The sequence below is a fragment of the Salvelinus fontinalis genome, chromosome 28 (genome assembly GCF_029448725.1).
Source record: "Salvelinus fontinalis isolate EN_2023a chromosome 28, ASM2944872v1, whole genome shotgun sequence".
Lineage (NCBI taxonomy): Eukaryota > Metazoa > Chordata > Actinopteri > Salmoniformes > Salmonidae > Salvelinus > Salvelinus fontinalis.
In genome coordinates this window covers 30,535,989-30,560,342 of record NC_074692.1, presented here as the reverse complement: position 1 = coordinate 30,560,342, position 24,354 = coordinate 30,535,989, and the positions used below count along the sequence as shown (strand labels likewise).

Below are 24,354 nucleotides of genomic sequence, written 5' to 3'. Positions count from 1 at the left end.
GTACATGTGAGAATTGACCAATAGGGAGCGCGCATCACGGAGGTGTTCCGCTTTCCAAGAGATTCTACTTCTGATTGAGAGCATTCAAGATGGCTCCTTCAGGTAAGACTATTCCACAACCAAATTTGCGGTTAGTTGTTTATGAATGACTCGTTTTGCAATGGTATTGAATTGCCAATTATGTTTTCGGCAGTTGCTTATGTTATTACGTAAATTAGAGTGAAACAAGCTTTTCGTTACTTCATAGTATCAGACAGCAAAAGTAGCAACCTAAAGCGCTAGCTGGCTCACAGCTAGCTAGCTAATCCCTTTCCGCCTCATGAAAGCACTCACTCGAACGTGAAAAAAACACCTGACAGGAATTAAGAAACTATTTATAACAGCCGCGTCGACGCGGTATTGTCATTCCGTCAAAATAATATAAACGAATTGCAAGCCTCAGTGGTAGCTATGCTGAGAAAAACATGGCTTCCAAAATGTGGAAATGTCATATTGTTAAACAGTCAAATATCATTACTATATGCTAAGCTAGGATAGCTACGTAATTACATTCCCAACGACTTTAGCTATAACATTTGTAGCTTTACAAAGCCAACAAGGCTCCTACGTTACTTGACAGCAATAATGCAATTTCGCGTGCACATTAAATGTCTGGCTGTGAGTCAAAGTGCAGCGAGACATGTTGTAGTAATGAACGTTAACTAGCAATGTCTAGGCTACGTAAAGTTGCCTTTGAAGTTAGCTAGCTAGTTAGTAAGTTTAACTAGTTAAAGTGTCAAAGTAGTAATCATCCATGATAAATAACATTTGTTCGAGCCATTGACAACCTACACCAACTCAGCTGTTTGGTACAAGCAACCCTTTTAGACAGTTTTTACTGTGAGCAGCTATTTTTTTGAGACGTAAAAATGAGGCCTCTTCTGTTTATTTAGCAGTTCTTTACCTAGTTTACACAATGTGGTATCATCCTTGCATACTTAGTCAATCTATGTTCATAATTATGGGCACATTTGTCTCACTCGTTTGATTGGATTCAGATGGATCGTAGCTAATTCGTAGCACTGTCTGTTCCAGGTAAGGGCTCACTCCCCCGGATCCCCAGTGCATGAAGTTCGCCTGCGGTTGAAGCATCTCAGTGCTGCCTCCCCTGCTCCTCCTGCCTTTCATCATGTCCTCCAACTCCTCCTCTTGCTCCTCCTCTGGTGAGACCAGTCCAGAGGACGTGCCCCGAGGTGGCGGCACCATCCGCGTCTACCTCCCCAATAAACAGAGGACTGTGGTAAGACTTTCACAATAATCTTTTGGGCATTTATATTACACGAAAAATTGAATTATTTTCAACACTAATGATTCACGACTGCATCATTGATTAACTCCTAGCAGACAGTTGGTGTTGTCCCATCTGGTGCCTAAGGCCCAGTTCCAATCTATTTCTTATCATGTTTCTCAAACATGAGAAAACACATGATTTACCATAGAGATCCAAATAATTCACTGTGAATATGTAACTCACACAATTTCATAACTGTAAACGGAGTTGGTGCTGTATTTTATTATGTGAAAGTAGTTATCTTTCTCTGACACAACAAGCCACTTGCACACCCTACTTGAAATTGCTAAACTACATGAAACGCCCTACTGTTTGTGTCTGCAGGTGAATGTTCGCCCTGGCCAGACCGTTTATGACAGTTTGGATAAAGCCCTTAAAGTGAGGGGCCTGAGCCAGGACTGTTGCGCAGTGTTTCGACTCCTAGAGGGGTAAGTGTCTGCCCTAGCCCATTTTAATATCTTGTTTTGCACCATCTCCATTTTTAAGCATCTTTCTTGTCTGATCTGGCAAGGTGTGTGTACAGTTCAATAAGTAAAAGGTTCTAGCAGTGTCTGTTTACTAAATAATCTGTAAGTGGTTCATTGTTGATGCGTCTTAACCTCAAGATACATTTCTGTCAACATTTCTTTCATGGTAATAATACAGTTTTCTGATTTTAGATTTGTTTTTCTTTGATATCATTGTTTGGTTTTTTTAAATCTGACCCTCTCCCCCGCAGTCGCAAGAGACTAACTGATTGGAACACTGACATCACCCCGCTGGTAGGAGAAGAGCTGCTTGTAGATGTGTTGGATGATGTCCCTCTCGCCATGCATAACTTTGTAAGTAGCTCTTGTAAATGTTTCACCTTTGCATTTGTGTATTGTAAGGCAACACTTATTTTTCCAGTAGTGGTTAACACCACCACCTTCTGCACACATGTGCTTCTGACTGTGTGGGTTAGTATAGCAGACTTACCACTACTTTTTCACAACTCTCACCTCACTTTCTCTTCAACTGAAATGTCTGAAAAATATACTTTCACATTATTTTTATTGCAGGTACGGAAAACCTTCTTCAAGTTGGCCTATTGTGACTTCTGCCACAAGTTTCTGTTCAACGGCTTCAGATGTCAGACATGTGGCTACAAGTTTCACCAGCACTGCAGCAGCAAAGTTCCCACTGTGTGTGTGGACATGGACACTATGACAAAACGGTGAGTCTGTCGAGGACAGGGTTTTAAATTTTCATTTTTCATTGGTAGCACTAGTTTTCCCACAAGTCTAGGAGTGCCAGAAGATATATATTTTTTTATATTAGCTTTCTATATTGTGTAAAGGCACAACCTAGTGAGATGCATTACATAGACAATTCTACCCTGTCTCTTTAAGCACGTCAAGTTTGTGAGTGACGACATGCAAGAGATCACTCATTCATTCATTGTTATGATCAGTGGTCTTCTAAAGAAGCTGTCCCTTTTCCTTTCTTTTTGTGCCGTCAAATGTTTTGATGTACTGGTAAAGTAACCAGGTTGTTAGCTAATGAGGTAACCTGACTGAACAAGGTTTAAACAAATGCTCATGAGTGGTTTGGGAAGGACGCGTGACAGTTTTTAGGCCCTGTTCATAAACCAACGTTTTGGGCCACCAACCACTGTGGCAGTTGGATGAAAATAACTACCAGCCACTCAGAATTCTTACCAGTCAATACATTTATTTGCCCCCCCCCCCCCTTTCTGGTTTTCACTCTAAAAATCTCACTTTTCATTGAAAACATTTGGATAACAATGATTAAACCACAGCAGCAGACCACAATAGAATATTTTGGTAGGTATAGTTTCCCTTTAATTTCAATTACGCACCTCAAGAGACTGGTGTTTGGTTGGCGGTGTTTCTGTACTGCATGTGGAATAGAGTTTGCAAAACAAAAGACCACCCGATTGATACAAATCATCATGATATATCATTCTGCGAGTTAACATTTTAATTTGCAACGTTTTTTGGGGAAGCCTTGAAAAATAAGTTTTGCCTACACAGTGGTTGACGCAGGCATTCCCATGCCGTGACTTCTACAGAAAATTGCAAGAAATACAAATCACTGAAGCGGTCTTTATTTTTCTTTACATGTAGGCTTTGGATTAAAACAAATTAATCTGTGCTTGCTTTTTTCTCTAGGGGACTTGGAAACATCTGCACAGTGAAACCTATCATTACAGCAATTATCTGGGTGTTTATTTTTATTATATGTTTTGTCTCACCGGTGCTCCCAAAATAATATGTAATGTCACAGCAAAATATCTAGGAGCATGTGCGATCCAAAGGGTTGTACTTTAGAGCCCTGGTCGAGGACATGGAGACGGAACGGGGATACTGTTCTAGATTGTATGAGTCAATAGTGAGGTAACTATCCAGTAAATTGTGATAGCATTTACTAGGGTTGCTTCCTTGTGGGGCTATAGAGCATTGCATCCCTTTGGGCTAAACTGTTTAGGATAGATGGCGGTCACCCTCTGTTTACGCTGCTGAATTTATCTCCCAGGGATGACTTGGCCTACAGGTCATGATTTAATTATTGTGAAGATCTAGATTATAGACTGCATTTCTTGCACATACACCCCCCCTACCCCCTGCCTTTTTTTAATATATATATTTTTTTACATAGAGCACATACATGCTTAATACAAATTCAGGGTACATTATGTTTATGGGTAATTTAGATTGGTTCACATGGGGGGGACCAATGTGTGGGTTTCCCTGTGGGTCTAGCCTTTTGTTTCACATCCATGGGCTTACTAACACTAAAGATAATAAATGGCAACGCTAGCTATTCTTTCTTGGCATTTGAAAAGCCCAAACTGTCCTTATTAAACGTTCCAGCTTTCTTGATATCCTAATAAGAAACCATGTTGATATAGCAGTGACCCAAGAAACACACCTGCTCCAAAAGGACTCGCATAGAATAGAGAACCATTTGTACAAAAGGCTGCTTTTTTATTAGCCCCAAACAAAACTAAAGGTGTAATCATAATATACATTCCCAATACATGGGAAACTTAAAATTACAATTCTGGGTGAAGACCAAGAAGAATCACTTTTTTTTTTTAAGTTTATTTATTTCACCTTTATTAAACCATGTAGGCTAGTTGAGAACAAGTTCTCATTTGCAACTGCGACCTGGCCACGATAATGCAAAGCAGTTCGACACACAACAGAGTTACACATGGAATAAACAAACATACAATCAATAATACAGTAGAAAGATCTATATACAGCATGTGCAAATGAGGTAGGCTAAGAGAGGTAAGGCAATAAATAGGCCATTGTGGCAAAGTAATTACAATATAGCAATTAAACACTGGAATGGTAGGATGTGCAGAAGATGAATGTGCAAGTTGAGATACTGGGGTGCAAAGGAGCAAGATAAATAAATACAGTATGGGGGTGAGGTAGATTGGATGGGCTATTTACAGATGAGCTATGTTCAGGTGCAGTGATCTGTGAGCTGCTCTGACAGCTGGTGCTTAAAGCTAGTGAGGGAGGGTGAGGGGGTCTCCAGCTTCAGAAATGTTTGCAGTTCGTTCCGGTCATTGGCAGCAGAGAACTGGAAGGAGAGGCGGCCAAAGGAAGAATTGGCTTTGGGGGTGACCAGTGAGATATACCTGCTGGAGTGAGTGCTGTGGGTGCTGCTATGGTGACCAGTGAGCTGAGATAAGGCGGGGCTTAACCTAGCAGGGTCTTGTAGATGACCTGGAGCCAGTGGGTTTGGCGACGAGTATGAAGCGAGAGCCAGCCAAGGAGATCGTACAGGTCGCAGTGGTGGGTAGTATATGGGGCTTTGGTGACAAAGTGGGGAGGCTATTTTGTAAATGACATAGCCGAAGTCGAGGATCGGTAGGATGGTCAGTTTTACGAGGGTATGTTTGGCAGCATGAGTGAAGGATGCTTTTTTTGCGAAATAGGAAGCCGATTCTAGATTTAATTTTGGATTGGAGATGTTTAATGTGAGTCTGGAAGGAGAGTTTACAGTCTAACCAGGCACCTAGGTATTTGTAGTTGTCCACATATTCTAGGTCAGAACCGTCCAAAGTAGTGGTACTGGACGGGCAGGCAGGTGCGGGCAGCGTTCAGATGAAGAGCATGCGTTTAGTTTTACTTGCAGTTGGAGGCCACGGAAGGAGAGTTGTATGGCATTGAAGCTCAACTGGAGTTTAGTTAACAGTGTCCCACGAAGGGCCAGAAGTATACAGAATGGTGTCGTCTGCGTAGAGGTGGATCAAAGAATCACCAGCAGCGAGAGCGACATCATTGATGTATACAGAGAAGAGAGTCGGCCTGAGAATTGAACCCTGTGGCACCCCCATAGAGACTGCCAGAGGTCTGGACAACAGGCCTTCCGATTTGACATACTGAACTCTATCGGAGAAGTAGTTGGTGAACCAAGCGAGGCAATCATTTGAGAAACCAAGGCTGTTGACTCTGCCAATGAGAATGTTGTGATTGAGAGTCGAAAGCCTTGGCCAGGTCGATGAATACGGCTGCACAGTAATGTCTCTTGTCGATGGCGGTTATGATATCGTTTAGGACCTTGAGCGTAGCTGAGGTGCACCCATGACCAGCTCTGAAACCAGATTGCATAGCGGAGAAGGTACGGTGAGATTCGAAATGGTCGATAATCTGTTTGTTAACTTGGCTTTCAATGACCTTAGAAAGGCAGGGTAGAATAGATATAGGTCTGTAGCAGTTTGGGTCTAGAGTGTCTCCCGCTTTGAAGAGGGGGATGACCGTGGCAGCTTTCCAATCTATGGGAATCTCAGACAATATGAAAGAGGTTGAACAAGCTAGCAATAGGGTTTGCATTAATTTCGGCAGATAATTTTTGAGAGGGTCCAGATTGTCTAGCCCGGCTGATTTGTAGGGGTCCAGATTTTGCAGCTCTTTCAGAACAGCTATCTGGATTTGGGTGAAGGAGAAGTGGGGGAGGTTTGGGCGCGTTGCTGTGGGGAGCGCAGGGCTGTTGACCGGGGTAGGGGTAGCCAGGTGGAATGCTTGGCCAGCCGTAGAAAAATAGTTATTGAAATTCTCAATTATTGTGGATTTATCGGTAGTGACAGTGTTTCCTATCCTCAGTGCAGTAGGAAGCTGGGAGGAGGTGCTCTTATTCTCCATGGACTTTAGTGTCCCAGAACTTTTTTGAGTTTGTAATACAGGATGCAAATTTCTGTTTGAAAAGCTAGCCTTAGCTTTTCTAACTGCCTGTTTATATTGGTTCCTAACTTCCCTAAAAAGTTGCATATCACGGGGGATATTCGATGCTAATGCAGAACGCCACAGGATGTGGGCAGACAGGACTGGAGTGAACCAAGGGCTATCTGTTTCTAGTTCTAATTTCTTTTGAATGGAGCATGCTTATTTAAGATGGTGAGGAAGGCACTTTTATTGTATCAATAATGCAAATGGTCTCTTATTAATGTACTCTTCAAATTCTTATGATCCTACGTTTTTTTGCATTTTCTGAACTGCATATTGTTAGAATTAACTGAATTCCATCTGGTTATTGGGACCGACATGAATGGTATTTTGGACATGTGGAACAAATCTAATAAGACCAACTACAATCCACACGCAACCAAGGCTCTCCAGCATATACTCTCTGTTTACAACCTCATTGATGCCTGGTGAGCACATAATCCTAAAGTAAAAGAGCACGCTTTCTACTTAAACAGGCATAAATCATTCACAAATTTCATACTATTATCTACACCTCTATTTTCTTTAATTAATCAATATATGAGCTTGTCTGACCACCACGCTTTTCACTGCCAACTTGAAATGTCAGAATCTCCTAAAAGAGCCACAAAATGGCATTAGAACATTTCATGACAAAAAAATCCTATATTCTGTGATCAATTTGAAATTGAACTAAATTTTATTCATAATGATCAATCAAAATTAAGTCGATTTTCCCCCTGATCCTATGAGATGCCGCTAAAGGTTTTATTAGAAATAAAGCAACTACCTTTCATCTGGGTTGAATAAATCACAAAGACGATAACAATTCCAAATCTGCTATTGATGTTAGAGCATTATCAACGAACACTATTTTCAGACCAGGTAGCTATTACTCTTTCGAAAATCAGGACGGTACTTAAGGTGCGTGCACTAAGCCCAGACAAAGTTTAAAAAAAAATTACAATAAAAGTTAGTAAACATGCCAAACGATGTTTAAAATCAATCCTCTGGTTGTTTTTGTCATAAAATAATCAATATTTCAACCGGACGAAAGCTTCGTCAATAGGAAAGGAGAAACAAAGGTGCGTTCCCGATCAGGCGCATGGCTGATGAATGGAAATTTCCACTGGCCACTGATTGAAAGTGCTGTATCTCCCTCATTGTTCAGAGTAAATGCCTGAAACAATGCCTAAAGACTGGCCACATGTAGAGGAAGCCACAGAGCTCGTGAACCGGGTCCTAAGTCTTTGTATGGTGGATAGGCTTTCAATGGAAAAACAGCCTTTCAAAATAATAGTACTTCCTGGTTGGATTTTCCTCTGGTTTTCGCCAACCATATCAGCTCTGTTATACTCACAGACATTATTTTAATAGTTTTGGAAACTTTAGAGTGTTTTCTATCCAAATCTAGTAATTAGATGCACATCTACCTTCTGGGCCTGAGTAGCAGGCTGTTTAATTTGGGCACGTTTTTCATCCAACATTTCAAATGCTGCCCCCTACCCTAGTGAAGTTAATTTATACTGAACAAAAATAGAAATGCTAAATGTGAAGTGTTGGTCCCATTCTACTAAGCTAACATCTGGAATTGTTTTCAGGTGGTGATATCGTGGATCATATAGCTATTTGATTTAGAATTTTAGAACCCCTTTAGGTATCCCCCACCCCCCCCCAAAAAAATATATTTCATAGAATATTGAATTTGGCCTTTACTACTGTAGCCCATAGAAATGCATTGAATAACACATTCATAAATTGCAACAAAAAAAAGACAGTCAAAAAGTAAATCATATAGAGTAAGGTGTAAGAGTAAAGTGTCTGTCCTATATGTAGGAGATATAAGAAAGCTCAGAAAAAAAGAAAAACAAGTGGACACTTAACACCTTATTTTTGTTGGCACAACTACCTCCGTACTTCCATTCATTTGACGAGTCGCGTGACATTAGTGGGGGTTGTATAGAAAAACGGAGAACACCATTATGTTCGAGAGTTTCATCTTTTCATAGTTAGGCCAAACCATTTGGAAACTACAGACATTTTCTTGTGAAGACAGGTTTTGATTAGATTTTTTTCTTCCTGGGATATCTGTTCATCTGACAAACCGTTGTAGCTCTGCCACTTTCCACTGCAGATGCGGAAGAGCGACATAAGGGATGCAGTGGATAGACACCATACAAAAAAAACAGTCCAATTTTTATTATTATTATTTTTAAATGGAGACTTATTTATTGTGTTCATTGTTAAGATATTCTGCAGGTTAAATCCTTATCAAAATTAATACATTGTCACGGTTGAATTTCTGTAGTTCCACCCACCCCGCCCTTCAAAAAGACCGAACGAAGTAAAAAGTTGGTCACAAACTAAAATAATCAAATCCCATAATGTTCTCCATGCATTTTGTTGTGCTTTTCACAATGTCACCAATATCACTTCTTATTTGTTTTACTGTTAGCATTGTGTGACTGGAACAGCTCTTTACCTTCTGCTTACCCTCTGTGTGTGTACTGTACCTTATTTCCAGGTTCACACCTAATCCCTGCACAGATGAGTACCCTCAGATATCCATACTGTTGCCAGACAACTCCATATCCCAGAGCGACATAGCCTTAACCCCAGATTCTTCTGGGTAAGTGGATCTGAACCATAGTCACATGCGTTCCAAAGGACACCCTATTCCCTATATCAGGGATGGGCAACTTTGATGGGGGTGGGGGCCACAAAAAATCTGAACTCATGAGAGACCGCAGTGACTCGTGGGTCTGCATACCCATACATGCAGTCAGAGCCGGCCCTAGCCTTTTGGGGGCCATAAGTGACATTTTGTTGGGGAGGTCCCCCCCACCTTACAAGCAAAACATGCTTTGCGGCACCCCTCTTGACAGCGGATAAATATTTTTAGAGTTAATTTCCTGCAATTCGATACATTTTGTCATGGGGCGGAGTGAAGATTTAGACATTTTATAACACATTTCATGCATTTCTACTCATTTTGCCATAGGGTGGAGAGAAATGTTTGCAGTTTTGAATATGTCTGAGTGACTAACAAAATGAATGGGTGCCCCCTGGTAATTTGACCATGGTTACTAAAAGTTTAGATGGCTGGTTAAATTAGTCAAAAAAATGTAGCTGACATGGGCTAATTGAGTGACTGACATAACAAGAGAGAAACTGATGATGCGATGCCAAATTTCGAAATTATACCTTTTTATTCTAAGTCAGTAAGTTGACACCGACTGAATTTTTATAAATGTTTGGTCTTAGGAAATTGCTCTGCGGACCATGCCTTATATAGTGCACTACTTATCCCATAGGTCTCTGGTCAGAAGTAGTGCACTACTTATCCCATAGGGCTCTGGTCAGAAGTAGTGCACTATAAAGGGAATAGTGTGCCATTTAGGATGCAGACACAGAAACCATATGGTATTGGTGCCCCCTCAAATGGATAACCGTAACTCTTCAGAAATGAACCAAACCTGTTCTGTTGTGCCCCTTTGTGTCTTGTAGGCATGGACTTCTGTCCCCGACCTCTGCCTTCCTGTTCCCCCCGCCAGTTGGAGATGGACCATCCCTACAGAGGCATCGGTCCACCTCCACCCCCAATGTCCACATGGTCAGCACAGTGGGCCCTGCCGGAGTCAGCATCATAGAGGTGAGACAGTCACTCCTATAACACAGGGTTTACAAAACAAATTCATTAGTCTATTTGTTACAGTGAACCATGGAAATGTTTTCTGCTTATTTCTCAACCCCTACAATAGCATACATCACACACACAGTGGCCATCAATGTGAGTCTGTGAATGTTTCATTAATATTAGACGATGTGTTTCTCCTTTAGGAGGCGTTAAAAATACAAAACAATACAATGGGTGAGATTTCAAATCTGATTTCTTTATCCTTACTCATGTCTTTGAGATTATTTTGCACTTGCTCATTTGTTTCATAACCTGCTCATTTGACAACTGTTATTTACAGGTCCTGAACCCTCATCCAAACCCTCCACCAGCCCGCCCTCCCTGGACTCCCCTGGCAGGAGACCCCCTAAATCCCCCTCAGAGCACAAAGAGCGCAAGCCCTCCTCATCTGACGACAAAAAGAAAGTGGTAAGTAAAGTTTAGATTTGCCGGCGCTACTAAAACCCTTCTATGGGAATGAGTATCTCATCTGGGTGAGAAAAGGTTCTGGCATCAGTTGTTGCAGTCTTTTTGGGAGATGCCGTCATTACCTTTTATTTTTTTTAGAAAGTGGTATGTGTCCGAGACTGAACCCTTGGTGCTCCTTGTTAATTAGTGATGGGGATGTTGTTGAAAATTGTTTTAAGTAAAAGTGTGTTTCAGCACCGTGGCGGTTATAGAGACTCAAGTTACTACTGGGAGGTCCACTCTCGAGAAGTCACCATGCAGAAAAGGATAGGTGCAGGGTCCTTTGGGACTGTCTTCAAGGGAAAGTGGCACGGAGATGTGGCCATCAAGATCCTCAAAGTGACAGAGCCAACACCTGAGCAGCTGCAGGCTTTTAAAAATGAAATGCAAGTCCTAAGGTGAGTATTGTACCTGCCTTCTTACATTGACAAATTAATTCATGATTTTTTTTGGAGGTCTTGATATATGACACACTACTTGATGATGGTGCTGTATTGCAATTTACGTAGCTGTTTTTACTGAAACTGTCCTACCATGAGTTAACATGCCGTTTGGGTGAGATATTGATAGCAGTGTGTGTTGTGACTGATATCGGTGTGTGTGTGTCCCCTGCAGAAAGACACGCCACGTCAACATTCTGCTGTTTATGGGCTTTATGACTAAGCCTAACTTTGCCATCATCACACAGTGGTGTGAGGGCAGCAGCCTGTACCGTCATCTGCACGTCTCCGAGACCAAGTTTGAAACCATGCGCCGCATCGACGTTGCCAGGCAGACAGCACAGGGCATGGAGTAAGCTATTTCATTTTAAACACTGTTATTAAAGTGGTAATCCATTTTATTTATTTTTTAAATTCATGATATACAGTTGAAGTTGGAAGTTTACATACACCTTAGCCAAATACATTTCAGCTCAGTTTCACAATTCCTGACATTTAATCTGAGTAAAAATTCCCAGTCTTAGGTCAGTTAGGATCGCCACTATATTTAAAGAATGTGCAATGTCAGAATAATAGTAGAGAATTATTTCAGCTTTTATTTCTTTCATCACATTCCCAGTGGGTCAGAAGTTTACATACACTCAATTAGTATTTGGTAGCATTGCCTTTAAATTGTTTAACTTGGGTCAAACATTTCGGGTAGCCTTCCACAAGCTTCCCAGAATAAGTTGGGTGAATTTTGGCCCATTCCTCCTGACAGAGCTTTTGTAACTGAGTCAGGTTTGTAGGCCTCCTTGCTCGCACACGCTTTTTCAGTTCTGCCCACAAATGTTCTATAGGATTGAGGTCAGGGCTTTGTGATGGCCACTCCAATACCTTGACTTTGTTGTCCTTAAGCCATTTTGCCACATCTTTGGAAGTATGCTTGGGGTCATTGTCCATTTGGAAGACCCATTTGCGACAAAGCTTTAACTTCCTGACTGATGTCTTGAGATGTTGCTTCATTATATCCACATCATTTTCCTACCTCATGATGCCATGTATTTTGTGAAGTGCACCAGTCCTTCCTGCAGCAAGTACAATCTTTGTCCCCATGTGCAGTTGCAAACCGTAGTCCGGCATTTTTATGGCGGTTTTGGAGCAGTGGCTTCTTCCTTGCTGAGCGGCCTTTCAGATTATGCCGATATAGGACTCATTTTACTGTGGCTATAGATACATTTGTACCCGTTTCCTCCAGCATCTTCACAAGGTCCTTTGCTGTTGTTCTGCGATTGATTTTCACACAAGTACGTTCATCTCTAGGAGACAGAACACTTCTCCTTCCTGAGCGGTATGACGGCTGTGTGGTCCCATGGTGTTTATACTTGCGTACTATTGTTTGTACAGATTAACGTGGTACCTTCAGGCATTTGGAAATTGCTCCCAAGGATGAACCAGACTTGTGGAGGTCAACACTTTTTTTTTTTTTTGAGGTCTTGGCTGATTTCTTTTGATTTTCTCATGATGTCAAGCAAAGAGGCACTGAGTTTGAAGGTAGGCCTTGAAATACATCTGCAGATACACCTCCAATTGACTCAAATTATGTCAGTTAGCCTATCAGAAGTTTCTAAAGCCATGACATCCTTTTCTGGAATTTTCCAAGCTGTTTAAAGGCACAGTCAAATTAGTGCATGTAAACTTCTGACCCACTGGAATTGTGATTATGTGAAATAATCTGTCTGTAAACAATTGTTGGAAAATGTACTTGTGTGATGCACAAAGTGATGTCCTAACCGACTTGCCAAAACTATAGTTTGTTAACAAGAAATTCGTGGAGTGGTTGAAAAAAAGGTTTTAATGACTAACCAAAGTGTATGTAAACTTCAGACTTCAACTGTATAGCTATGGAGTCTTTTAGAATATAACTTATGAGCTTTGTTCAACTGTCTATCACAACACATGGTGCTTTGAAATGAAAAGTATTAACATGCAGTATACTCTTTTTTTAGCTTGTTTACTTTGTATACATTTAAAAATAACTTAGGCCTTTTTCTTATTTTTTTCAGTTATCTTCATGCCAAGAATATAATTCATCGAGACCTGAAATCAAACAGTATCCTTTCTTGAGCTGGGCTTTTACTTCTGAAGTAGAATAAGATGAATTTACACTGAACAAAAATATAAATGCAACATGTAAAGTGTTGGTCCCATGTTTCATGAGCTGAAATAAAAGATCACAGAAATGTTCCATATGCACAAAAAGGTTATTTCTCTCAAATGTTGTGCATAAATTTGTTTACGTCCCTGTTAGTGAGCATTTCTCCTTTGCCAAGATAACCTGATTGATAACCCATCCACCTAACAGGTGTGGCTTATCAAGAAGCTGATTACACAGATGCACCTTGTGCTGGGGACAATTAAAAGGACACTGTAAAATGTGCAGCTTTTGTCACTGACAGATGTCTCATATTGAGGGAGCGTGCAATTGCCATTCTGACTGCAGTAATGTCCACCAGAGCTGTTGCCAGAGAATTTACTTTTAATTTCTCTACCACAAGCCGCCTCCAACATTGTTTTAGAGAATTTGCCGGTACGTCCTACCGGCCTCACAACTGCAGACCATGTGTGGGTGAATGGTTTGCTGTTGTGAACAGAATGCCCCATGGTGGGGTTAGGGTTACAAACACAATTGCATCTTATCGATGGCAATTTGAATGCACAGAGATACCGTGACACGAGCCTGACACCGATTGTCATGCCATTCATCTGCCGCCATCACCTCATGTTTCAATATGATAATGCACAGCCCCATGTCGCAAGGATCTGTATACAATTCCTGGAAGCTGAAAATGTCCCAGTTCTTCCATGGCATACTTGCCAGACATGTCACACATTGAGCATGTTTGGGATGCTCTGGATCTGTGACGGCGTGTTCCAGTTCCTGCAAATATCCAGCAACTTTGCACATCCATTGAAGAGGAATTGGACAACATTCCAAAGGCCGCAATCAACACCCTAATCAACTCTATGCAAAGGAGATGTCGCATTGCATTAGTCAAATGGTGGTCACACCAGATACTGACTGGTTTTCTGATCCACACCCCTACCTTTTTTTTTTTTAAAGGTATTTGTGACCAACAGATTCATATCTGTATTCCCAGTCATGTGAAATCCATAGATTAGGGACTAATGCATTTATTTCATTAGACTGATTTCCTTATTTTAACTTTAACTCAGTAAAATCTTTTACATTGTTATGTTGCGGTTTATATTTTTAATCAGTGTAGATTATATGGATAGGGAGGACTTGATCTTAGATCAGCAGTCCTAAGACTCTTAATGAATACGGGCAATGAGTTTGGATCTGTGGTGTGCTTAACACTGTCTGGTGAGGATCTGTCAGTTCTAATGTAGGCCTATGTGGTTGGCCAGAAGCCTAGTTAGAAGCCAATGATCAACGACCACAGAAGCATTTTTGAGCACCCGATTTATTTGTGCGTTTTGTCTGAGTTCAGTGCTATGTTCACCATTTAATATTTTTATGGTCTGTCAATATGTGTTCAGTTGTGAAATCTTTGCATCATGAGTTTAGTGCTTATATTGCTTGGTGTGAGACTTTTTTAAGCTTCAAACTGTGCCAGTGTCTTGTCTTCCTCTTTTTAAAGGCGAAGTAGCCTTTAAAACACATTCTCTGACAAATCAAACATTTATGGAGATTAATTAGAACAAATGTATCAAATTATCGTATTTGTCAAAATGTATCAAATGTTTGTCAGAGAAAGATGCCCACCACCAGTATCACTTGAGGTCAATGCTTGTCCAAAACTAGATCGCTTTTGTAGAATGCTATCAATTTCAAGTCTATTTAGTCATTTTGAAGGTTGCGTTAAAATCAGTGTGATTTTGCTTTTCCAAATGTATATACCTACCTACCTGCTGCCATGTTCCTGAGCTCTGTTGTCAGACATCTTCCTCCATGAGGGCTGGACTGTGAAGATCGGGGACTTTGGGCTGGCCACAGTGAAGTCTCGATGGAGTGGCTCCGAGCAGGTAGAACAGCCTAGCGGTTCCATTCTGTGGATGGTAAGTTCCTTGAACTCCTGGGTTGCATTAATTTACAGCACAGTGTCTCATTGAACAAGTTCAGGTCGTCTGTTTCAGGCCTTTTTCTTCCATTTGGTGTCGAGGAATACAACCTAGATATCACTGGCTGAGTGGGGGTAGCATCATTTCACATCAACTGTCAAACTGCATTTAGCAATGTGATTTGTAATGTCTGAGTTTTCCTGGAGAGTTTAGAGGGGTTGTATTTTTCATGCGTGATTAATCTTTCAGTATAAAGACCGCAGTTGTGACATCTTAAATAGAGTGTCTGCGGGTCCTTGAAGTGTTTGTCTTAAATTCATTTAATTATCTGATTTAAGTCTTAGTGTCTTCAATTCAGGTCTTAAAAAATACAACGGAAATAATTACATAGTTTCTGTTAGATTGTGCAGCTGCTTAATTGTTGCCGCCACGGTAATATTTTTATTATTTTTTACAAATAATCATTCTTGAGGCACACTTTGTCAAGGATGTCAGACACGTCATCCAACATTTTAACACAATTAGAGAGCGCTGTCTGCAAGTGGTCTACAGTGTTTACCAGGGGAGAAAAAACAGAATTGACGTCCTTGAGGACCTCAGTGTGATGATGTTGCAGGCGCCACTGGAGAGTGGCAGTGAGTTGGCTTCTTTGGTAGTCAAACTGCCTGTCCATGGCACCAGTAACATCCCGTCTTCCACTCTCACTGAGCTCTCTCAGCGTGTGAGTTCGAGTGCTCAGTGAGTTTCTGAATTCCATGGCACTCTGTTGTTGCTCTTCACTCAGACATTTGAATTTATGGTGGATTAGAGTTTGGAGATGTTGTTGAGTCCGACGAATATCAAGGATGTCACCTTGAAGTTGTAAGACTACAACCTCTGGAGATAAACCAGACAATGGGGGAAGGTTGGGCGTCAGAGGGAGGGCTAGCTCAGTACTTCCACACAAATCCATGTCAATAAGTGAGTTACTGGTTAGACCTCCTGTGGCCTGTGGTCCAGACCGAGCATTCAGGTTCCCAGGGCTCTGGCCCAAATCAACTCCATTATCCATTATTTCCATTCACATTATGATTTGTATTGTTGGCTCGGTGGTCAGAATGGCCCTGTGTATTCCCATTGACAGGTAGGATATGGATGAGCACATTTTCTTGGAGTGAATCCATTGTTTTAATTACACACAAGATTTGCTTTGGTTAGTTCTCAATGTTGAGGTCCCATCTGGGGTGCCATTTTTTATATAACGGTTTTGACTTGAGGTTATTTATAGGGGTGCCAGGTAGGTTGTGCCTACCAGAGAAAGCATTGGTTTCTCCTTTTAGTTTGGGAGGGAATGAGTCCCATCTGGTCCGTCAAGTCACACCAATACAAAGGACTTATGTAAAAGTCAGGATGGAAATATACTTTTCATAAACCCCTTAAAACATTGGAAAGAACTTCAAACAAGTGTATTCTTTTGCGTGGTTGTATTAAGAACATAAATGATCACACACACACAATAATATAACAATTAATGGACTTATGTTCATTTAGAAATGTCCTGTACCTCGGGCATAAAAAGAGTCCAACCCGGTAAATAAGTTCTGTGACCTTAGTCACGCAACGTTTGTCCGTAGCGTAAACCCAGTATATTCATACACTCAAAATAACACTTATTTTGCAATACAACTATAAAGCGTATCAAAGACTAATCAAAGAATAATACGTCCTCACAACTACATAAATCACAGTATACATCACCCCAAACAAATGAAATACCGTGTACAAAAAGTTGTAGTCAGACAATCCGCCAACAGATCTCCAGCAGAGAAAAGGCCACGAAAACCAACGGAGAGGTGTAGTCCACAGACGCACAGAGTGGATCCAATCCTGGGTAAACTCGCTTTAAGGCTACAAAACACACTTTGAGGCAACAAAACAAACGGAATAGCGACGCTTCATGAACTGAGGGTAGTACACATCCTCATTCATGTCTCAATCACAACTTCACCTTTGCGCAGCTGATGCTGGCTATTTAATGGGGAATTAAAGGGGAAGCGCCCTATTAGGAGAAGCACTGAGACGGTTCAGAAATATTCAGGGCCGTCACAACTTTCAAGATGTTACAGAGCTTATCTGCATGTGCAAGTCAGGCTGTTGCAGAGAGAGAAAAGTGGTCTTCACAATTTAAGACAACAGTAACTAGAGCTGGGACGATTAACTGAAAATTAGACACCGACATTGCCCTCTTACCGAAGCAATTTTGATTACGTCTATAATTTTGGTGATCAGGCTAAATGCCGTTCCTGATGATTTTTTTGGGTTCTAAAACATTTTTTTTTTCAACAGTAATGTGCATTAACCAAGGTTCCTACGGTCATGAAAATCCTGGAAAAGTCATAACATTTTGAAATTGTGTTTTCCAAGCCTGAAAAAGGTTTGGAAAATTATAGCATCCTAAAAGTTTTGGAAAGGTCATGGAAATTAATTATATTTTGGCACAGTTTAAAGATTTTGTCCGTCAAATAAATCAACATATCCGCCAGGATCGGAATGACACTTCAGCTCGTTTGTTTGCTCGCATCACCTGCATGTGTGCAAGACGAGTGGGCCGTTCGTTGCTCAAGGAGTCAGTCAGACGTTGCAGCAGCAGGTAGGCCTATAAAATATGATAAAGAACAGACTAGTAACCAATTCAAAACAAAACATATCTTGTACCTTCTAGTTAACTGTTTAGATATTATTAGCATGTATTAATATTTGTAATGACCCCAAAAACGTACCACTGACACTCGCGAACAAGGTGGATTTACTTTTTTAACTATTAATTTAACAAGTATTATTATGAATGTATTTTACCCCCTTTTTCTCCACAATTTCTATCTTGTCTCATCGCTGCAACTCCCCAACGGGCTCGTGAGGCGAAGGTCGACTCATGCGCCCTCCAAAACATGACCCTCCAAACCTCGCTTCTTAACACTCGGCCGCTTAACCCGGAAGCCAGACGCACCAATGTGTCGGAGGAAACATCAATCAACTAATGACTAAGGTCAGCCTGCAGGCGCCCGGCTCGCCACAAGCAGTCGCCATGTAAAGCCCCTCCGGCCAAACCCTCCTCTATCCCGAACGACTCTGGGCCAATTGTGCTCTGCCCAATGGGACTCCCAATCACAGACGGTTGTGATACAGCCCAGGGTTGAACCCGTGCCTGTTGTGACGCCTCTAGCACTGCGATGCATTGCCTTAGACCGCTGCACCACCCGGGAGGCCCTAAACAAGTATTTTTGACGAAACAAATGATTTACTTCACCATTTATATTAGTTGAGATTTGGTTCAATAACGATTAATCAAGTCAAAATAATTTGAATCACAGAGTAATTTTAGGAAAATAGATTTGATGTAGCCTTTTTGATTATGTGGCTTCAATACTTGTTTTGTAGATACTTCCAGTTGATTTGGTCATACAATGTATGGGACATTGCAACTCAATAGATGCTAATGAACCTGCAAAGTAAACACTTAAGGTAGCTAAGATTGATTAAACTGGAAAAGGTACATTTCCTGAGGAAAATGTTAGCTTGCTTCAGCTGTCTAAAAATATTTGTGTCCTACCATAGCCAGTTGATCTCTGATACATATTGAATAGGCTAATTATTTCAAAAGGCATGAAACGTATTTGGTTGTAATGTTGCAATTTTATACATCAAGGGTGGTCATCCATCCTCCGTGAGAGCTAATGGGTGTGCTTTTCCCATCATTTTAGAAATAAACTGCTCAACAGGACCATGATAAAGTGGCTCTGGTGTGTTTGAGCAGGGCTTGCTCAAAAGCTTTCATACCCAGTACTCCAGACTGAGGGTAGACCATGTGTTTTATACAGTTGCCTAACAGGTATAATACTTTGGGGTGGGGGCGTTAAGTGCCTTGCACGGCGGCAGGAGATGGTACATGGGATCAAAGAGCAGCCTCCCAGTGTCAATACCATATTATGCATAGGTTTTTGTACGTACATCAAGATGTCTCTAATTGTTGGTCATGGAAATTTGGTTAGAAGTAATGGAAAAGCAATTCCATTCCATCTGTCAAAATGTGTATGAATCTGGATTAACCTGGTTCCTGCAATGAAAGTCACTGCCATGTCTCTGTTTCTCTGCCTCTCCCTCTCCCCTTTGCACATGAAGTGAAGGGAGAGATACTTTCTGTTAAGTGCAAGCATACTGACAGTTGGGCAACATTTTCAAAATGTATTTGTGGGAAAGACTGTTTTTAAAACTACTGTTAAGAGGACAGTCTCCGCTTTATGTTAGTATAACAGTTAGGGTTGTTGCTATACTCGGAGGTATCCTGGCAAGGACACAAAACATGAAGTGAACTGAACTTGTGAATACAATTTTTATTTCTCTGTGTGCAGTTTGAGGAAAGTTGCTAACTAGTGCAATTGCTAACTAGCGTTGGCGCAATGACTAGCAGTCTATGGATATCTACTCTATGGGTATCTAATCTTGAAGTCAAACTTCCATCATTGAAGTCGTTTGGTGATGAAGGGCGGGAGGGCTGTTGGGATTGTCTCAAACCAGTCAGAGTATCAAAGCCAATGAAGAATTTTCAAACTGCCGCTTTACCCACGTGTGTTCCGGCTCTGGCCCAACCCATCGGTTCCTGGACCAGTCAGACGGCCCGAATGTGTTCGCATTCAGTGAAGAGTCAGGGATGTACTCCAATCCAGACTCATTGCAGAGAAGAAACTGGGTAGCCAAGCAAATGGAAAAAGTCTTAGTCTTAAATGCATCTTCATGCAACCTGCAGATAAAATATAATGTTTGTACTTGAGTCAGCTGTCCAACGATATGTGTGTGTTTTCTGTTTTTAGGCTCCTGAGGTGATTCGGATGCAGGACACCAACCCTTATACGTTTCAGTCAGACGTGTATGGCTACGGGGTGGTTCTGTTTGAGCTGATGTCAGGGACTCTGCCTTATTCCCAGATCAACAACAGAGACCAGGTGAAACGATTATAATGGCAGCAGCAAGCAGAGTTACGAGAACAAATAATAATTACAATGAAATTGTTACAATTTTACAAAAAAAACATAAATATAAAATGAGACTACTGAGAGGATGGGAACGGTTTACCTCTTAATACAGATCTGAAGGGTGCAGCTAACATGTATGCTATTTAAGATCATTCACATTCAAACGTCTCGTACATAAGAACTGATACTGTGGCATATTCTATTCCCAACCAGAGACATACATTTACCAACCCGTCTTTCCTCTCAGATACTCTTTATGGTTGGGCGTGGCTACTTGTCTCCAGACCTCAGTTTGCTGTCCAGTAGCTCACCCAAATCAATGAAGAGGCTCATCATTGACTGCCTGAAGTTCAAACGTGATGAGAGGCCCCTCTTTCCACAGGTGAGAGAGAGCATTGCCAAAGCATTTAATCAAAGTCAACAACAGGGTCTTTTCCTCTTTACATACTGTTCTCTTATTGTTTTTGTTTTATCCATCTCCGCCTCCTAAGTTCTTGCTGTTTATGGTTTGAGTGTGAGTATCTTTCCAATTCTACAATGTTTACTTTGTTTCTCCGCAGATCATGTTAGGCATTGAGCAGGTCCAGGACCTGTTACCAAAAATCGAGCGGAGTGCCTCGGAGCCCTCCCTCCACAGGGCTGTGCATGCAGAGGAACTGAACCCACTCCTGTTCAACACCACTCGGCTGATGCCCATTTGAGCCCTGACCTTCCAGGCCCCCAGTCCCAGAAGCTATCTGTCTGTCCCTCTGTCTGAGAGAGAGAGAAGAAAAGAGACCATCACTGATGCAACCGATGGCTGCATTATTCCCATAAGAGAGAGTGCACTGACAGCTGCCCATCCCAACACCCCAGAGGCTACGTACCAAATGGCACCCTATTCCCTACATGGTGCACTACTTTTTACCCGATCCCTATGGGACACTATAAGACTGCCAATTGGGAAACAACCCAGCATTCCCCTTCCTCTGGCACTGGTTGGGGCTCCTCCCACAGACACCACCACCAACACATACAACCCCTCGTCAAGCAGACACTCCCCATCACAACCCCCTGAGCCCTCAGTCTCTCCCTACTCCACTTCAAACACACAGCTCCCCTCCCTTCCCCCTGCTCACAGGCATACACAAACTGGACCTGCAGAACACACGCTAGCCTGGCCATGTCAGACCCCCTACATTCCTATACTGTAACTGTACATGCGTGGCTATGGATTTCTCAAGGCTGCTTTTGGGGGGGAAGGGACACCAAACTTTTTTTTTTTGTATCATTTTGAAGTCGGCGTTCTGAGAATAAGTGCAAGCGATGGAAGAGAAGTGCTTGCAAAACAACAGCATGCAGAGAAGTGAATTTCACTTGGGTTTTATGACCATATTTATAGTTATTGGTCCTTCTGGTTCCATAACGGTTTTGGTAAATTAGTGTCGTCAATGCGTTGTTAGAATATGAAGATGAATAAGTTGTATTGCTGCTTTACAACATGGATCGATATGCCACTGTCTAAGACCATCTGTTTGGAAGCCGTGAACTGCAGTGTCATATGGGTACAGCAACATTTTGAAATGCGCAGAGGGGTCGTATTCATTAGTGCACACCATGACATAGTGCTTTGCCATCGGAAATAAAAAACAAGTGGTTCTTATCTGACACGGTTAGGTAGTCCCTCCATCTTTCAGTCTGTTATCTTCCGTTTGGTGCCTAATGAATACGACCCAGACATGTTCAAACCTGTGCATTTTTTTCCATTGAATACATGTAGGTTAGTTCAGCCCAGAGCTTCTGTATGACCATGAAACCTGTAGTCTTAACAGATGAGTATTGAGATGAGTATTCTCAATGCTTTACATGCTTACAGTCTGCTTGACTCCAATGCACCATGGGGCAGCACTTGTGCTAGCTTTGACTAATCTGGTTAAAACAAGCTGCCTTACTTGTACAGTTTTCTTGCTCATTGTAACACTATGGTTATGGCTGTGGTTGAAGTGAAAAGTAGTCTCTTCCATGGATGTTTTTGGTTTAGTTTAAAATGTGCTAGTCACTATCAATCATGTGACCTCTAGTTTGACGTCTGATTCCTACTGTCAATAACTTTATTTTTATTTTTTTGGAACAGTTAAAAACGCATACAAGCCATATTTTTGAGTAGCTTAAACACTTTGGAAAATAGTTGCTGTTAAATCAATCATTTCTCCTGTTCCTCCTTCCTATTGCTGTTGATTGCGGGCTGCTACTTCAATTGAGCGTTGTAACTAGTGAAAGGTGGTTGCTTACTTGGTTCGCATTAGCAGTGATGAGCCTATTAGTTTCCAGCTTCTTTCAGTGAAAGTGCATTGATTGTTATTTTGAGAGGCTTTTTCAATTGATGCTAAGTAGATGGCTCCATGGTGCAATGGGGTGGGGATGGCAGTTATTTGGCTGAATACTGGTTACAAAAAGAGGCAGATTTGAATCATCATTGGTAACTTTTTTTAACTAACCGTAACTGTGATCTTAACCCATAAGGGGTCTGTTGTTTTTGGTGTTATGTATGCTCGCAAGGGGCGTGATTTCTTGATGCTGTATTTGACGTGATCAATTTAAACAAGTGCAGGTTCTATCATGGGTCGACGGTTACTCAACAAACATAACTGACAGCTTTTATAAAAACATGATATACAGGTTTTTAACCTAGATTCTTTAGAGGGGCTGGGCACCCTATTTTGTTTCCTCATTCCAATGAGGTTGGTGGTTATGATTGGGTTGTATGAATAGGTTTGGCTTGGGGATTTTGGTAGAAAAGGGTTGGAAAAGATTTCTCATCTTATTTATTGATATTACATAAAGCAGTGTGATGGATCTGCTGTCATGGACCTTTTGGTGGACTAAATATTTACTGAGTGATAAGAGATCACTCTTTACAGCATTTAAATCATGGATGGTTTGGGTTCTCTCTAACTTAACGAAATGTCCTTTCTAGTCATGGTACTGTCTCAAACTATTCTAATTGAGCTTCAGATTTCTGATACGCTGTATCATGCAGGTGTATTTATTTGGCTTTTGATTACAACGTTTTCGTTTGCAACTGTTACTTGGCCGCAGTGAGTAATTTACTGGGGTGGAATAATGTCGTATACACCCATTATACTGCATATACAGTGTCCTCTTGGGCCACTGGGCTACATTATGTCATACCCAGAAATCGCGGTTGGCATATTCCCGGAATGAGCAGGAAATCCGGAAGCCTCTAACTAGGATTCCTGAAACTCAAACTTTTGGAAAGTTAGCAGAATTTTGCAACCCTACCCTCCTCTGATTAGACCAGTAAACATGGAATGTGTCATTAAAATGGCATGTACTGTTATTATTGCGATATGCAGCAAAAGAAAGAAACTATGGAACACATTTAAGGCGTTGTACATCAAACATTACTTTGTCTTATGATATGTAGGTCATAAGTAATTGAATAGCCCAAAGGCTGAATGAAACATATCTTTCCAAATTAAATCCCTTTTTATAGACTTTATTTCTTTTTGTCCTGTGTGTTTAGAGATATGCAGGAATAGTCTAGCATCTTACGTTTGGTGACATTGCTTTACCATAATGTTAGTCGGTCAGTTTCTGCTGAATTAATTAGTAAACATGTTTGTCACTCAGAGGGACTCTGTGGCGAGCTCTTTAAAAAAAACTATCCCATTTAGTTTATTCTGTTGTATGTTTGCAGAAAGGAGGACAAAAGTGCTACATTTACTGGAATTTTGTACAAACTAAATAAAGAAATTGACCTCCCCTGAAATGGACTGTACTGAAGGCATGACGTCACATTGAAGATGCCACTTACTGTGCTTTAGACACATGGTAATTAAAGGGGCGCATGGCATAAAAACCGGACTGTCATATTTGACCAGAAAATATAATTAACGAACTCAGTAGTTTTGCATATCTCTAGGTGAATTGAAATAATTGTGTGTATAGTTTCTAAGGTATCAGGGGTGTTCAGTTTGCAATAAATGGTATATTCTGCTGTGTACAGTAAAACATTTTAAATTACAAAATTGTACTTCTATTTTTTGCGATGGTTTTAAAAAAGAAGAATTATTTTAAAATTTAAAGGAAATCTTAAGTTTTTTTGTCTTAAAATATTGATGCAGGATTTTATTCTTTAAATAAAACTGTGGAATACTTA

At 41.1% G+C, this 24,354-nt stretch overlaps 1 protein-coding gene across 2 annotated transcripts; it reads left to right on the top strand.

Moving 5' to 3' along the window:
* LOC129826577 (serine/threonine-protein kinase A-Raf-like) lies at window positions 1-24,354 on the top strand. Of its 2 annotated transcripts, XM_055887473.1 has the most exons (16): window positions 1-102; window positions 1,075-1,279; window positions 1,655-1,758; window positions 2,049-2,151; window positions 2,371-2,525; window positions 9,059-9,163; window positions 10,042-10,186; window positions 10,375-10,405; window positions 10,512-10,639; window positions 10,874-11,076; window positions 11,294-11,470; window positions 13,164-13,210; window positions 15,062-15,180; window positions 20,031-20,162; window positions 20,440-20,574; window positions 20,753-24,354. In XM_055887473.1, exons 2-16 carry the CDS (start codon window positions 1,169-1,171, stop codon window positions 20,891-20,893), a joined length of 1,836 nt encoding a protein of 611 aa, XP_055743448.1. In that variant the 5' UTR covers window positions 1-102; window positions 1,075-1,168; the 3' UTR covers window positions 20,894-24,354. The 2 variants fall into 2 exon arrangements, with proteins under 2 accessions (XP_055743448.1, XP_055743449.1); XM_055887474.1 differs by lacking the exon at window positions 9,059-9,163.